Source organism: Myodes glareolus, chromosome 11 (assembly GCF_982192425.1).
Source record: "Myodes glareolus chromosome 11, mMyoGla1.1, whole genome shotgun sequence".
In the NCBI taxonomy this organism is placed as follows: Eukaryota; Metazoa; Chordata; class Mammalia; order Rodentia; family Cricetidae; genus Myodes; species Myodes glareolus.
The window spans coordinates 41,576,019-41,592,591 of NC_142036.1; the positions used below are offsets into that span (position 1 = coordinate 41,576,019).

General features: G+C 43.2%; 1 protein-coding gene across 1 annotated transcript in view; it reads left to right on the top strand.

Annotated features, from left to right (window-relative positions):
* Entpd5 (ectonucleoside triphosphate diphosphohydrolase 5) overlaps positions 1-16,573 on the top strand; it is a 26,688-nt gene continuing 10,115 nt past the window's right edge. Inside the window, exons 1-11 of the mRNA XM_048449149.3 lie at positions 1-146; positions 1,532-1,603; positions 6,059-6,341; positions 7,270-7,349; positions 8,509-8,652; positions 12,201-12,276; positions 12,496-12,531; positions 13,384-13,472; positions 13,704-13,783; positions 14,383-14,444; positions 15,282-15,383. Of these exons, the coding sequence (XP_048305106.1) occupies positions 6,125-6,341; positions 7,270-7,349; positions 8,509-8,652; positions 12,201-12,276; positions 12,496-12,531; positions 13,384-13,472; positions 13,704-13,783; positions 14,383-14,444; positions 15,282-15,383 (886 nt within the window). The 5' untranslated portion in view covers positions 1-146; positions 1,532-1,603; positions 6,059-6,124. The remainder of the gene's footprint in view (positions 147-1,531; positions 1,604-6,058; positions 6,342-7,269; positions 7,350-8,508; positions 8,653-12,200; positions 12,277-12,495; positions 12,532-13,383; positions 13,473-13,703; positions 13,784-14,382; positions 14,445-15,281; positions 15,384-16,573) is intronic.

The window sequence follows — 16,573 nt, forward strand, 5'->3', positions numbered from 1 at the left end:
TGGCAAAAATCTACACAGTTGCAAAGTAGCACAGGGTGACTCATGTGTGAAGCAAGGCTTGTTTCAGAAGGGCTCAACAAGGAGCAAAGAGCAAAAGCAATCCACAGTGAACGCAACACTCCTAGCAAACAGGCAGACAGGCTCTGGTGAGTACCTCATGGGGCATTGTGGTCTCCTGTAGTCTAGAGGGCATGGAAGATGAGGAAGAAGCAAACTGAAGCTCAGGGGAGGCTGGCAGGAGGGCTAGTGTTTGCTCTGGTTATAAAGAAACTGTGATGAGCTCAGGAGGTGAAGGCAGCAGGATCTGAGTTAGAGGCTAGCCTGAGCCACATAGGAAGACATCAGAAACAAACCGAAAACTACTTTTGAAAAGACAGTAACAGGAGACGGGCGCACATTACCTGTGTTGGGGAGAAGAGAATGAGCAAGAGATTACTGGAGAAAACAATTCTGAAAAGAGTGGATTTAAAATATTGTATTCTTCCCAGTCTTTAAAAAGGAAACAACTATCTATATTGTTTTGTGTAGCATACAAAACTTAACTTATTTGGACAAAGTGAAACTTCTATGTAAAATAGTCTGTCCTTGGCAGCTTGGGATCAAGTTCTCCGGTGTGGGGAGATTAATTCTTTGGAAAGAAGTCAAGCTCCTATGCTGTGCTAAATGATCCGGACCTATGTCTGAGCTAGTAGGTCTGCTTTGATCCCTTCGGGGTGTTTATCCAGCACCTACAGCGCATTATCACTGTTCTAGCCATAAACACATAAGAAGCAAAACTCAAAAATCCCTGTAGGTGGAGGAACATGGAAAATAGAAGTGGAGAAAGGAGGAACATGGAAATAGAGTAGACTGGGAGTTGGGAGGAGGAAGTCACTGTGAAGAAAAATAAAGAGAGAGCATGTAGTTAGCTGAGTTGCAGTTTTCAAAAAGGAAAGCAGGGAGGATTTCACTGAGAAAGTGGCAGGTGAGTAAAGACTGAAAAAGTGAGCAAGCCGTGCAAGCAGGCCTTGTGAAATGCAGTGCCGCCGTCAGCTCCACAGCGAAAGCCCTTCTAATACCATGTCAAGATAGCCAGTCTTAGAGGTGTAGAAGCCAGATGCCGAGGGCAGAGGGAATCTCGTGTCGTCTCGCTTTCTTGTAAACCCTTTGCTTGACCTTCTCACACAAGTATGACTCTGCAGTTTCTAGCTCCATGAAAACAGATACCCAGTGTGTGTTTCTTCCCTTTTTAATCTCTTCTGGAAGAAAACAGATGTCTGCTCAATGAATGTTTGCTGGAGAGGTTTATGGAAACTACAGTAATGCAGAAAATCCGAGTGACCCCGGAAGGAGTTTAGTGACAGAGTGAGAAAGCCGATGAACAAAGTCTAAAGCAGCTGGGCATGGTGATGCATTCTGCTAATCATCGCACTGAGAGGCAGAAGCAGGCTGATCTCTATGAGTTCAAGCCCAGCTAAGACTACATTTTTAAAAAAAAAAAGCAACTTTGTCTCAAAACACAAGAATATCTAAAATATATTTCTGCTTTCAGCTATTTAAGTTGACCTTCATGAGCTGCCCGCTTGCTGTAAAAGGAGAGCCAGCGAAGGTAGTGCTTTAAGAGGTGAGTACAAGTCGACCGGGCGGTGGGTGGCGCACGCCTTTAATCCCAGCACTCGGGAGGCAGAGGCAGGCGGGTCTCTCTGAGTTCGAGCCCAGCCTGGTCTACAGAACTAGTTCCAGGACAGGCTGCAAAGCTACAGAGAAACCCTGTCTTCGAAAAACCAAAAGAAAAAAAAAAGAAGTGAGTACCACTCACTTCAAGTCTGGCCAGGCACGTGCCCCTTCTGTGATTGCTTTCCTGGGATGGAGTTTCCTTTGTTTGGGATTCTGAAAGATTAGCAATTCTCACTGTTTTGTTTTTTCCCTAAATAATAGCTTTCCTTCTTAGTCATAGGATGGAAATTGAGCCTCGGGGCTCCAGTAGCTTTTCAGTAGCCATTGCCCATCGCAGTGTGCTCTATAACCACAGCTCCTTTAAATATTTGTAAACCTCAAGTTTAAACTTTCATTTGCTTAACTTTATGTAATATGTTGTTTCTGGGGAGAGAAGTGTTTTGGCTAAACAAACCCCAGATGGTTAACAAAGGAGAATAATCAAGGACCCCTACTCTGTGTACTCTGTATGTACCAAGTGTTCTATTAGGGATAAAAAGCCTGGGAAGTAGGCTTTGGTTTCAGATCTTGTGAATTAACCAGTAGTATTGACTCAACGCAGAGGTTCAGAAACGGAACATTTTGGAGTAAATACATAATAGTCGACTAAGCAAGACTTAACTGTTAGAGGATAGCTGTGGCATTTTTTACTGCTACCAGGAAAGCAGGAGCAAACAGCCAAGAGATGGCTGGAGATGTCCAGAGTCACTTCCAGTTGTCACAGCTGATATACTGGGGAGGGTTGCAGTGAAGCCTTCTACAGACATCTAGTGAGTACAGGCCAGAGATGCCACTAAACAACCTCCTATACGTGGAATAGCCTGTGACTAGGAGCCGTCAGCCCCAAGTATCTGTGATGAGGCTGAGAAACCCCAGCACAAGGGCTCTAGCTCTCTTCACAGTGTAGGTCAGCTGGAAATCACCAAGAAGAGTGCCCTGTTTGGTTTGGTTTTCATGTAATGTCCATCTAGGAAAGAATAAATGTTTAAAACAACCAGGTAGAATTGATTTCGTTGTTCCACTGAATGCTACTACTGAAGGTTTGGGTTTTTTTTTTAAAATGAGATTTATTTTGTTCTAATTGTGTGTGTTGGATGAGTGCTTGTATGAGAGTATCAGATCCCCCAGGATCTGGATAGACAGTTGTGAATTACCCTGTGTGGGTGCTGGGAACCCAACTCAGCGCTTCTGTAAGAGCAGTAATACTCTTAACTTCTGAGCCATCTCTCTAGCCCTGCTACTGAAGGTTTCATCACATATTTCAAGAACATTCACACTTCCTTTAATGGCTTCGATGCATTATGATGAAAAAAAGCCTCTTGTACATTTTGAAAATGTCAGTAATAATAGTAAGTGATAATAATATAACAATAATAACAAATTCATTGTTTCTTCCCATTTCCCACAACATCAGACCTCAGAAAAGATTAGAACATATTAAATAATCAATCTTTAAACAATATTTTGTGATTTAAAAACAGAAAACCATATAGAAGAAACAGAACCCTTGTTCTCACCCCCCTTTCACAGAGGAGGCAGTGAAGCCTCGGAGGCTAAGGGACTCGTCAGGGTTGTGTAACTCCCCAGGGGATACAAGCACTGGACTGAAACCCAGGACTCAGGCTTGACAGTTGTGTTCTCTCTGTTGTGTTCCTTGCTTTTATGCTAGGTTTCCAGCATCATTTGGACAAATTCAAAACAAATAGTTAGGGGCTGGAGAGATGGCTCAGAGGTTAAGAGCATTGCCTGCTCTTCCAAAGGTTCTGAGTTCAATTCCCAGCAACCCCATGGTGGCTCACAACCATCTGTAATGAGGCCTGGTGCCCTCTTCTGGCCTGCAGGCATACATGCAGAAAAAATATTGTATACATAATAAATAAATAAATAATTTTTTTTTTTTAAAAAAAGAACTGATTCCCTCAAGTTGTCCTCTGACCCTCAATCAAGTGTTGTGGCACACCCAAAATAAATAAATACATGAATGTTTTAAAAACAAAACAAATAGTTAGCTAACACATTGCTGGGTTTGTCTCTTCTGAAGGCACATTTAAAAATACAGTTGTGGGGGCTGAAGAGATGGCTCAGCATGGTTAAGAGCACTGGCTGCTCTTCCAGAGGTCCTGAGTTCACTTCCCACCTGGTGGCTCACAACCATCTGTATTGAGATCTGGTGCCTTCTTCCGGCATGCGGGCATACATGGAGGCAGAGTGTTGTATACATAATAAAATAAATTTTTAAAAAAAGAACTAAAAATACAGTTGCTAGGGCCAGGTGTGGTGGTGCACACCTTTGATCTCAGTATTTGGGAGGCAGAGGCATGTGGGTCTCTCTGTAGGTTTTTGGACAACCTGGTCTACATAGTGAGTTCCAGGATAGTTAGGGCTACATAGACCCTGGCAAAACACATGAACACAGAGACATTTGCCATAAGGGGTTTGAAATCAGAGACAATGAAAGATAAAACGTCTGATTTCTGGTCACATTTCACCACCGACTTGCTTTCTGACTTCCAGCAAGACATAGAATGTCTCTACCATAATTTATCCGTTCACAGGCTGCAGGAATCTGTTCCAGGCTGCTCAGTAGTTAGGAGCACAGGCTACTCTTGCAGAGGACCCAGGTTCAATGTTCAGTATCCACATGACTGTGAACAACTGTTATGTAACTCCAGTTCCAGGGTATTTGACTCCCATTCAGGCTCCCTGGCCATGGAGCAAAAACATGATACACAGACCTGTATACAGGCAAAAGATATCAATGCACGAGAAATTTACCTATTCACTCTAAGTTCTCATGACAGTCACATGATCCGAATCGTAAAGTGTGGGGGTCTTGTTAGGAGTTTGTACTTATGTTGATTTATTTCCTTAAAGTGTTGTGCATGAAAGCCGCTGCCAATATTGATCACAGGTCCAGTTTGGTGACCTGCTTTTGGAAGTCCATAAACACAAGGAGAGATGTTTTATAATTTTGTTGTTGGTGAGACTTAAATCCAATGTGTGTGTAGCTAAGGATGACCTTGAATTACTCTTTTTTTTTTTCTGAGACTAGTTCTCACCATGTAGCTCTGGCTGGTCTAGAGCTCACTGTATAGACCAGGCTAGCCTCAAACTCACAGCAATATGCCTCAGCCTCTCTGACTTCAATTTTGACCGACCTGCTGGTTTCAAAGGCACTACTTAACTGAGGATGACCTTGAACTCCTACCTTCCTACTTCCAGCTCCTGAATTTGCTAAGATTACAGGAACGCACTGACACCTGGTTTAACCCTAACCTAGCGCTTCCAGCAAGTTCTTCTGTGCAAATTGTAAACTGTGTCACTGGGTGTAGCTTGAGCATAGGAAACCTCAAAGCCCAAGTCCACATTTCCTCCAAAAAGATTACACCGATTCCAACAAGACCACACCTCTGAATAGTGCCACTCCCTACAGATAAACATTCAAACACGTGAGTCTATGGGGGCCACACCTATTTAAACTACGCAGTAGGCAAGGATGATTTGAAATTCTGACCCTTGGCCTCTACTTTCCCCAAGCGCTGAGATGACAAACTTGTACTTCCATGCTTGGTTCATGGGATGCAGAATATCAAACTTGGGGGTTTATGCATACTAGTCAAGCATTCTAATTGACCTACATCCCCCTTTAAAATGTTCCATTTTGAAATAACTTTCTTAAATTGAACAAGCTGACCTTAAACTCACTTTGCAGCCCAGGTAGATCTCAAACTTGTGATCCTTCCAACCTTAGCCTCATGAATAGCTGGGATTACAGGTCTGTATCATCAGGCCCAGTTGAATGAAACTTCTTTTTTAAAGATTTATTTATATATCATGTATGCCTGCATCCCAGAAGAGAGCACCAGATCTTATTATAGATGGCTGTGAGCCACCATGTGGTTGCTAGGAATTTAGGAATTGAACTCAGGACCTCTGGACGAGCAGGCAGTGCCATCTCTCCAGCCCCCAAAGAGCTTCTTAAGTGCCAGTCAAAACCAAGAGGAGGAAGACATGTTTGTGATATAAAGGCAAATTTCTCAAAATGGAAAGAAGAAAGTTAAGCCGACCCATAGAAGCAGGGAAGAAGACAGCCTTTGAGTGTGTGAAAACCACCCTACAATTCAAGACAAAGTGTGGGAAAGTATATTTTAAATCCCAGTTTCCTCTTGGAACCAGATACTCTTTGGTAGAAAGGCCTAAGAGCCCGTGTTGCCCTGGTTCAGCTTGTTGTACTGGTTATGAGAAATAGAGAAGGACCACCTTGGAGATCTGTAGGATTTCCATAATGAATTATTCATTTATTTATTAAAATAGATTAACCATAAAAGCCAGTTGACTAACCTGCGTATCTTTGTTCCCTAAGCCCCTACAGGAGTGTGAACAGCCCTGCTTCAGCAGCAAAGCCTCTGGTCCACATCTTGGGAAGAATATGGCCACTTCTTGGGACGCTGTCTTTTTCATGCTGATGATAGCCTGTGTTAGCAGCACTGTCTTCTACAGAGAACAGCAGACATGGTTCGAGGGTGTCTTCTTGTCTTCCATGTGCCCCGTTAATGTCAGTGCCAGCACCTTTTATGGGATTATGTTTGATGCAGGCAGCACTGGAACTCGAATTCATGTTTACACTTTTGTGCAGAAAACAGCAGGTAAGTGCAGCTGGGGCCCTTTGCAGTCTGCATGTGTCTATGCCTTAGCATCTTCTTCCAGAAACAGATGTGCTGGGTGTGGTGTGGATTAGAGAACCTTCCAGCTGTTGGATATCATTCTTCAGAGATATTATTGAACACATAGTTTAGTTTAATGTGGAATCAAGAGAGACTTGTGGGATGAACTAGGGACGTAGCTCAGTATGGGGAGCATTTGCCTAAGTTTCGTGAAGTACTGAGCTTGATCCACAAGAGCACATAAACTGTGCATGCTAGTGCATGGAGGTGAAAGCAGGAGAATACGGTCATCCTCTGCCACACAACAGGCATTGTCTCATGGATGGATAGATAGATAGATAGTTTTGTCCAAGTATAGCTGTAACTTGTCCATCTTCTCTAAAGGTTAATACCCCAGAGGTCCAGAAAATTGAGAATGCTGGCAGTGATTCTGGGGGAAAGTGTCCCAATAAATTTTCACTACCATCCTTGGAAAGGGAACTGAGGGGACCTTGAATACTAACTTTCTCTGAAATGACAGGTCCCCCCCCCCCTTGGGTTATCTAAAGAGCCCAGGAACTCAGGCAGGAGAACCATAATTCAAGGCCAGCTGAGGTTGTGTAGGGAGCTCAAGGCCAGCCTGGGCTACATAGTGAAACTGTCTCCAAAGTCTATTAACAGTTTGAAAAAGAAAGAGAGAGTTGGGGGAAGGAATAAGAGCTGGAGTCCCACCAGAGAGAGAGCAGAGGGACCGTCAGGGTTGCATAACACCCTGTAGTCTCCTTCCTAACAATTCTGCAAAGCATTCCTCACAGCTCAGCTGGAGACTGTTTTAATCTACTAAATCATACAGCAATGTCTAGAGATTAGCATCTGAGGTAGTCTGACATCTGGTAACCCCCACCCCCTCTCTGTTTCATGGACAAAACAGGACAGCTTCCCTTTCTGGAAGGAGAGATTTTTGAGTCTGTGAAGCCAGGACTTTCTGCTTTTGCAGATCAACCCAAGCAGGTGGGTTATGATTGATGGGTTTGTTTCCATGTTGTATATGCTAAGGAGAAAGCCCAGAGTGAGTGCTCTGTGCTTGAGCTCTGTCCAAGAAACCTTTTACTTCGTATTTGGGTGAGCGTCTCACTAAGTTGACACAGTTGACCTTGAACACACTCAGTGGCATTAGAAGGCCTTAAAATTGTGCCCATACTGTTTCAGTCTCTTGATAACTCTACAACACCCCTGTCATTAAACTCATGTTGTAAATCTCGTGCTGTTCAGTAATAATAGTGAGGGCATGTGAGACCATTTTTCCTTCTTAGTGAGGTTCTGAACTGTATACCCCAGACTCACAAGGAGTAGAAAAAAGGGTAGAAATAGATCTGGGGAGTGGGGCAGGTGCCCCAGTGGTTAGGAGTGCTTGCTGTGCAAGTGTGAGGAGCTGAGCTCAGACCCCAGAGCCCATGGAAAAAGGTGACATGTCCGTGCTTGACTGCTTGTCACCACAGCACTATGGGGATCAGAGACAGGAGGATTGATGGGGCTTGCTAGCTGCCAACCTGGCCGGGTGTGGTGGCTCATACCTGTAATCCCAGCATTTGGTCGTCTGAGGCAGGAAGATTACTAAGAGTTTGAGACCAATTTAGGCTATATAGTGAAATGTATTGTTTTGTTTTGACAGCCTGGGCCACAGAGAGACCTTGTCTTAAACAAATAAATAAAACAGTGTGAGCTTAAAGAACTGAAATGTGTTTGCTAGTTCAGCAGGTAATTGGCAAATGTGCTAGGGTCTGAACTGTTGAAAGCAACTTCATTAGCAGAAGAGGATTTGACATTTAGAAAGGAGGATTGCATTATGTTTGCTAAGAGGAGGAGTGTGCTGGCTCATACCTGTCATCTCAGCCAGCATATGGAAGACTGAAGCAGGAGAATTAAAGAAGTTTTGTCTCAAAGGGTAGCTTGTTATCAGAGTAAATTTTCCCGTAATAAACAGAGGGTTTTTTTTTTTCATTTCATTTTGTGTATGGGTGTTTTTCCTATCTGCACCATTGCCTGTGGTGGACAGAAGAGGGCATCAGACAGTCGTTAGCTGCCATGTGGGTGCTGGGAATCAAACCTGGGTTCTTATAAGAAAGCTAATGCTTTTAACCACTAATACTAGTGCCATTCTCTTTTCAAGGGTGCTGAGACTGTTCAAGAACTCTTAGATTTGGCCAAAGACTCAATCCCCAAAAGTCATTGGAAAAGGACCCCAGTGGTTCTGAAAGCAACGGCTGGACTGCGTTTACTGCCAGAACAGAAAGCCCAAGCTCTGCTCTTCGAGGTGATTTCTGAATCTGAATCTTGGATAATGCTGGGTTTTGTTTCTGTTTTTTCCTTCTAAGAAGTACTCGGGAGTGACTACTGCTTTTAGTATCCCATCATTGCCCAGTTATTGTGGTGACTGGGATAGTCAGCTGGTCATTTACATTTTAAATTACTACCCTTCAACTTAAAGAGGTTTTCCTTAAAAGTTCAAAGTACTTCTTCCATGATATTTTTATTGCATTTATTTATTTGTTTATTTTGAATGTTTGTGTGTGTGTGTGTGTGTGTGTGTGTGTGTGTGTGTGTGTGAACTCAACATGTGCCACTGTGCAGCATGGAGGTCAGAGGTCAACTTAAAGTTCATTCACACCTTCCATCAAGTGAATTCTAGAGATCAAACTCAGATAATGAGGTTTGGTGACAAATACCCTTACCCACTAAGCCAGCTCACCTGCCCTCCAAGATATCATTTATTTGAATTTTCCAAAGGTATAGTATAGGCATGGTTTTAAGTAAACTCTACTGAAGAAAAATTACATATAATGAAATCTGTCTACTTATTAGGGTCTGAGCATTGGATCCCCAGCACATCCATAAAAGTACCAGGCCTGGGGGCTGGAGAGATGGCTCAGAGGTTAAGAGCATTGCCTGCTCTTCCCAAAGGTCCTGAGTTCAATTCCCAGCAACCAATAGTGGCTCACAACCATCTGTAATGGGGTCTGGTGCCCTCTTCTGGCGTACAGGCATACACACACAGACAGACTATTGTATACATAATAAATAAATAAATATTTTTTTTAAAAGTACCAGGCATGGTGGCACATATTTAAAATCTCAGTGCTGCGGAAATGAAGACAGGAGATTTCTGGGACTTGTTGGCCAACCAGCATAACCCAGGTCCCAGTGAGAAATCCTGTCTCAGAAATGAAGGTGACAGACCTTGAGAAAGAAAGCTCAAAATTGACCTCTGCCCTGCATACATCTGTGCACGCAGATGTGTACACACCTGCAAATATGCACACACAAATTAAAATGTAAATGTACATTTAAAGTACTCAGATAAAGGTGTTTTGACAAATAGAGGTCTTGTACCCTTTTTTAGTCTGTTTTCACTACTCTTGAAACCAGGCAACCACAGATTTGCATTCTCTCACTGTATATGAGTTTTGTTTCTTCTTATGTTTCATAAAATTAAACATTATACAGTTCATAGTCTCTGGCTTTGTAAGTCTGTTTTTTTTTTCTCTCAGCATAAAATGTTGGGAATATTTTTAAAAATTTAAATACAATTTTATTAAACTTTATATTCTATTGTATGTATATAATAAAGATATTACAAGATATAGTAAACATTAGATTTCATGTTGTAAAGAACATTTATATAGGCAGAATCTCATTATAATTAAAAATAATCACAGCAGAGTGGGATTCTGCCCCCAAAGTGCCTCCACCTGAATCATGTTCTTGTCCTAGTTTAAGGCAAGCCGTTAACAAGATCTCACTGTGAGCAGGTTTTCTTGACTCTCAGCCCGTAGGGCTTAAGTTCTTGTGCAAGCATGTCTGTGGGAATTCAAATCCCAATTTTTATTGAAAAGTTTTTTCTTTAGATTTATTTTTTATTTTATTTTACTTGCATGCATTTCTGTGTACCAAAAGCATGCCTTGTTCCTATGGAGGTGAGAAGAGGTGGTTAGATCCCTTGAAACTGAAGTAATAGAGGTTTGTGAACCACTGTGTGAGTGATGGAATGGAACCTGGTCCCTGCGAGAGCAACAAGTGCTCTTAACCTCCGAGCCATCTCTCCAGCCCCTAAGATCTCAATTCTTCATCCTCATTCATTCATTCATTTATCTACCATCTGAGTGTTTAATCATGTTTTGGGCACAGTGAAATTACTGGAGATATAGATAAGGAATGAAAAGGATACAGTCAGTGCCTGCATAGAGCTTACATTTTAGTTTTAGGAAGACAGAAGATAAGCAACTAAATCAGTTACTGCAGAGTATTTCATGCTCCGTAGATCCTGTGGAAAGATACAGAAGGGTAAAGCACATAGGGAATACTGTAGGGCATAATTGTGTTCAGTAGAGCAACGATCCCTTCGAGCAGTGTGTTTTCTCATATGCCGAGCCATCTCTCTAGCCAAATCTCTTAGACATAATTCATTTGGTGAGAAATCTGAGGAGAATGAAGGATTATACAAGTCACTTGTAAGAAGACTATTTCAGACTAAAGAAAGAGCAGATGGAAAGTCTGAAGTCAGGAGCAGCTTCCAGGAAGTCCTGTGGCTGGCTTGAGAGGACAGGAGGCAGTAGGGAAGCAGGGTGACAGGAAGTAATCATATCAGTATTAAAAGGGCATCAGATCCCATTATAGACGGCTGCTGTGAGCTGTCAGTGGGTGCTGGGAATTGAACCTGAGTCCTCTGAAAGACCAGTCAGTGCTCTTAACTGAGCTGTCTCTCCAGCCTGGCCTTGTTTTTTTGTTTATGTTTTTTTCTTAAGGAAGCTATCTGGATGTTTTAAGCTAAGGAGAAATAATCTGTTGTCCATTTCTAAAGCACCAGCCTGGAAACAGTGCAAGCATGAGGGCCTTAGTCTTGCTTCCTCTCATCCACACAAGGCGGGCATGGGAGTATGCACCTGTGACCCCACACTGAGAAGACAGAGTCCTTTATATTTATATTTAGAGAGTCCCTCACCTAAAATAGTAGTGTAAAAATAAACTATAGGCCAGTGAGGTGACTCAGGGTTAGGGGTGCTTGCCACCATGCTTGATAACCCAAGTTTTGTCTCCAAGACTCTCATGGTAGAAGGATCTAACTGACCCCTGAGAGTTGTCTTCTACCCTCCAGACATGTACTGTGGCATGCACAGGCCCACATGAATGCACACATATGTGCACACTCATACACAAAAATCCATAAATGTACTTTAAAAACATTTTAAGGCCGTAATGCATGTATCAGTGGTCTATACTTATGAAGAATCAGGAACATTTGTGTAAGGCCTTCATTCACACCTCTTCAGTAAGACTCCATGAGGCCAGGTGTGAGGACCCCTAAATCTCTAGAAGCCCTAGCTGTGCAGCAGTCCAGCAGAGGGAAAGTGCCTCAGCTCCTAGGCTTATCAGCGTTCACCACCCGACCAGGTAGAGTTAGTCAGGGTGCTAACAAAAATTATAGGCTCTTGATTCAGTTGGAAGGGTTAAATATATGTTCTTCCCTATGTCCAATTGGTAATAAATTTAGATGGGTTTCTTTTTTGTTTGTTTGTTTTTGTTTTTGGAGGCAGGGTTTCTCTGTAGCTTTGTAACCACCGCCCAGCTAGATGGTTTCTTAAGAAGTCCATACCATGTGCTTATATTTTTTCAAGAAAATTATATCCTTGCCTAGTTCCTGCTCTGGCTTCCTGGGGGAAAGGAGTAAGTGCTGCTATCGTCTTATCTCGGGAGAGCATGAGAGAGAGCTGTTTCCTAAGACACAGAGGACTCAGCCAATGGGATCACTACTGACCATTTGTTTTACTGCCTCGCGGAACCTGGGTTTTCTGCACTTTTCCGTAGGTAGAGGAGCTCTTCAAGAAGTCGCCTTTCCTGGTCCCAGATGACAGCGTCACCATCATGGATGGGTCTGATGAAGGTGGGACAGACGCTGAAATTCATCCTGTGGGGAAAGCGGGTGGAGTCAATGGAAGATCCAGTTAAAGGGACTGGGAATAAGAATCCAGCATGAAAGAAAGAGGAGCTAAGTAAATAGGGAGAGATGGGGCAAGGAGACAATGCTCTAGACATGAAAATTAGAGAGAAATAGAATGGAGAGGAAAATGATCTAGAATCTTTTGTTTTTCTCTTCTTTTAGGCATATTAGCTTGGGTTACTGTGAACTTTCTAACAGGTAAATTAAATACATCTTGAAATTTATCTTTAACTGGCTTTTATAGTTTTTGTTTTATTTTTACCAGGAGGGTAAAGTCTACTTCTTTCTTCCTATACTGTTCTTTCTTTGTTTTGGGGTTTTTGTTTTTTGTATTTGTTGTTTGTTTTTTTGAGACAGGGTTTTTCTGTAGCTTTGGAGCCTGTCCTGGAACTAGCTTTTTTTTTTTTTTTTTTTTTAAAGATTTACTTATTATGTATACAGTGTTCTGTCTGTCTGTATGCTTGCTGGCCAGAAGAGGGCACCAGATCTCATTACAGATGGCCGTGAGCCAGAATTGAACTCAGGACCTCTGGAAGAGCAGTCAGTGCTCTTAACCTCTGAGCCATCTCTCCAGCCCCCTGGAACTAACTCTTGTAGAGCTGGCTGGCCTTGAACTCACAGAGATCCGCCTGCTTCTGCCTCCCTAGTGCTGCACTTCCTTTAAAAGAGGGGGCTGGGTTGGAGAAATGGCTCAGGAGTTAAAAGTGCTTACTGTTCTTTCCAAAGACCCTTGGGTACCTGTAATTTCAGCTCCAGGCCTCTAACTTCTGGACAGCCACACTCATGTGTATATAACCACAACCCACATAATTAAATTGAAAAAAAAATATCTTTTTTTTAAAAAAGAAGAGGTTAGGGAGATAAGCTAATTTTATAATCTGCTTTCAAGGCCTCAGCTTCAGCAAGGCCTTGAGTTTACATTAGCCTGCAGCCTCTGGGCTCAGAGAGCAGTCAGTTGTGACAAATACCTTTGGTGCACAAAAGCAGAGGAGAACCTCCAGACAGAGTATCTGGGTGGCCTGGGTACTCATACCTTGCTCTCATTAACAGGTCAACTGCATGACCATGGCCAGGAGACTGTGGGGATCCTTGACCTGGGGGGTGCCTCCACCCAAATCACGTTTCTACCCCAGTTTGCGGTGAGTCACTTTATTAAGGCCCTGTTGGCTACACACTTAGACAGTATCATGGTGCCAGAAAAGTGACACCCTGTTTGAAGATGTCAGCTCTACTGTGAATAGGCTACGTAGTCAATGACTGAAGAAAGTCTTCCCCATCTCTGATTTTGGGGCAGAGGGTTGTGGATAGTGGTACTAAAATCTTAATATAATTGCAGATGCTGAAGTCTTTTTGCTTTTTCTGATTTGCAGAAAACCCTGGAACAAACGCCTAGGGACTACCTCACTTCCTTTGAGATGTTTAACAGCACTTTTAAGCTCTATACACATAGGTGAGGAGGGGGTAGGGAAGAATAATAGTTTACATTGTGTTACTTTTCATAACTTTTCAAAGCACTCCTATTTGTTACTGTATCTTATCAGCCTCTGAAAGTCTCTGCCAGTCTCCTAAGCCCTGTCTACTGAAACCTAAGTCATACACCAAACCTGAGAAACGTAGGAGGCATCCTCATTTTTGGCAAAAAAATTTTATGATGTAAGAGTCAGTTTTTCTTTAGATGGGAGCCTGTGGAGAAGGCCCAGAACTCTGCCAGAGCTCCATACCAGCTCCTGAGACCTGGGCTCCAGTGTTGAGAAAGCAGTCTGGAATTGATAAGAGCTAAACCTCTGAGAGCTTTTTCTGGGGCTGGTTCTCGGGCTGGACCACCAGGAATGATCTAGTCTTCGGCATCACACCTGAGCCATTTACTGCATATCCTTGATCCAGACTCCAGAGTCTTCTTTATTGGTCACGTGAATAACGTGGTACAGAGAGATGGGGCCAAGTTTCCATGTTTCCAAAGGGAGTCAGAGAACCACGTCACATCTGAAAAAGGCAGCAGAGGGCTGAAAACATCAGGACAGCCTGAAATCAGTCAATCCTCTGTTTCAGTTACCTGGGATTTGGATTGAAAGCTGCAAGACTGGCAACGCTGGGAGCCCTGGAAACAAAAGGTTTGTCTGAGTACCAGTTTGTGGCGGGAGACGGTGGGAGTGATGCCAGTCGCAGCTCGCCTCTTCCCTTCCTTGGCATTCATTCTGTGGAGCAAAGGGTTGTGTCCGCTTGAGAAGCATGTGTCGCATAATAGACACAAAAACGGCTGGTGCTGTGATGTATCCGTCAGCTTGAGAGTGAGGGCTACTCATATAGGGTAAGAGCCTGTGTCTGCAAGGCTGAAGCCTCGACAGTGTTTAGTAGGAAATTGTACAAGCCTTTGTCAGGAAACAAGGTCTGTTGTGTTTGCCAAGTGGAATGACTGAGCAGTTCCCTTTCTGTCTTCACAGCTGGGCACAGGCAGAACTGGCTGCAGTCCCAGTTTGATGACTGGGAACAATTCGTTGACCTTTCTGTGCCCTCATCTTCACCTTAAACTGATTTCGCATCTGATGCACTCCAGTGCCTTGCTCACAGTAAGCTAGTACTGGGATGAGGAGCACGTAGCATTTCAGTTTACCAAGTATCTTCAATTCTATTTCATTTACTCTCTCAACTACCAGTGGAGGAATGTTCCTCTATTAAAGAAAGAAACTTATTACTATTTTTTTATTTCTTTGGGATGTGATAAAAATTATAAATCCTGCCAAATGTGTATATGCCTGAAAAATTGCCTCTGATTTAGAGAGTTCACCACTACCATAGAGCCTGTGAAGAATCCCTGCCACAGGATGCAGCCAAGGAACCAGTTTCATAAGATTATAAGGCCCAGATCCCTTAATCATTCCTTGCAGCCTTGTGTGCTTCTTCTACACTCCCTCTCACATGCATGCTTTCTTGTGTTGTGGTTCTTCCAGGAACTGAGGGACATACATTTCGAAGTGCCTGTTTACCAAGATGGTTGGAAGCAGAGTGGATCTTTGGGGGTGTGAAATATCAGTATGGTGGCAACCAAGAAGGTGAGTCGTGTTTCTTCACTGGTTAAAATTCCCTTCATCGTTCATGGTCTGTAAAAGTCCTATAGGAACCTGTTCCAGAGTCCAGAGTGACTTACCGTATTGGAAGCACTCGCTTTTGGTATGTTCATGGTCTGGAAGAGTCCTATAGGATCCTGTTCCAGAGCCCAGAGAGACTTACCATATTGAAAGCACTCACTCTTGGTATGTTCAGAGGCCAGCAAGCAGGGCAGCAGCTACTCTGCATCCTGTTCTGCCCCGTGGTGGAGCTAAAAACCTGTTGTAACCTGTCTGGTGCAGCACTGTGAGTTCCTCTTTCAGACCCAGTGTATGTTTAACAACTTCAGTTATAATAAAGCCCAATTGAGATAAGAATCATTCATTTCAGATACTATAGAAGGCACAGACATTAAAGTGAAGGGGAAATTGCCAGAGAAAGAAACAAGCTTTCTGAATAATTGCTCACAAAGACTGTGAAACATAATGGCAGGCAGTAAGTACCGCAGTAGCTGTGACTGTCTCTGGTGACGCAGGTTAGGGGAGGAGCTGCCATGGACATGAACAGTGAGGTTGAGGAAGGTCACACATTTTTTTTAAGACTTCTAAAACTCAGCCATCTTTTTTTGGTTTCTTCAGTTAATTTTATGTTTTTGTCGTTTTTAAGGTTTATTTTTTTGGCCGGGCAGTGGTGGCGCATGCCTTTAATCCCAGCATTTGGGAGGCAGAGGCAGAGGCAGAGGCAGAGGCAGATGAATCTCTGTGAGCTCGAGGCCAGCCTGGTCTAAAGAGCTAGTTACAGACAGCTAGGACTGTTACACAGGGAAACACTACCTCAAAAAACCAAAATAAATAAATAAGTAAATAAAAGATTTATTTTTTTATGTGTACGTATGTATTTTGTTTTTTGCCTGCATGTTTGTATGAGCACTGTGTGTGTGCGCCTAGTACCCATGGAGGTCAGAAGAGGAAGTCAGGTCCCCTGGGACTGGAGGGACAGTTAGTTGTGAGCCTTCACATGGTTGCTGTGTTCTGAACCCAGGTCTTCTATACGTACAGGGAGTGGGGCTGGAGAGATGGCTCAGTGGTTAAGAACACTTGCTGTTCTTTCAGAAACCTGGGTTCAATTCCCAGCACCCGCATGATGACTCACAACTGTCTGAAACGCCAGTTCCAGAGGATCTCATGCCTCTTCT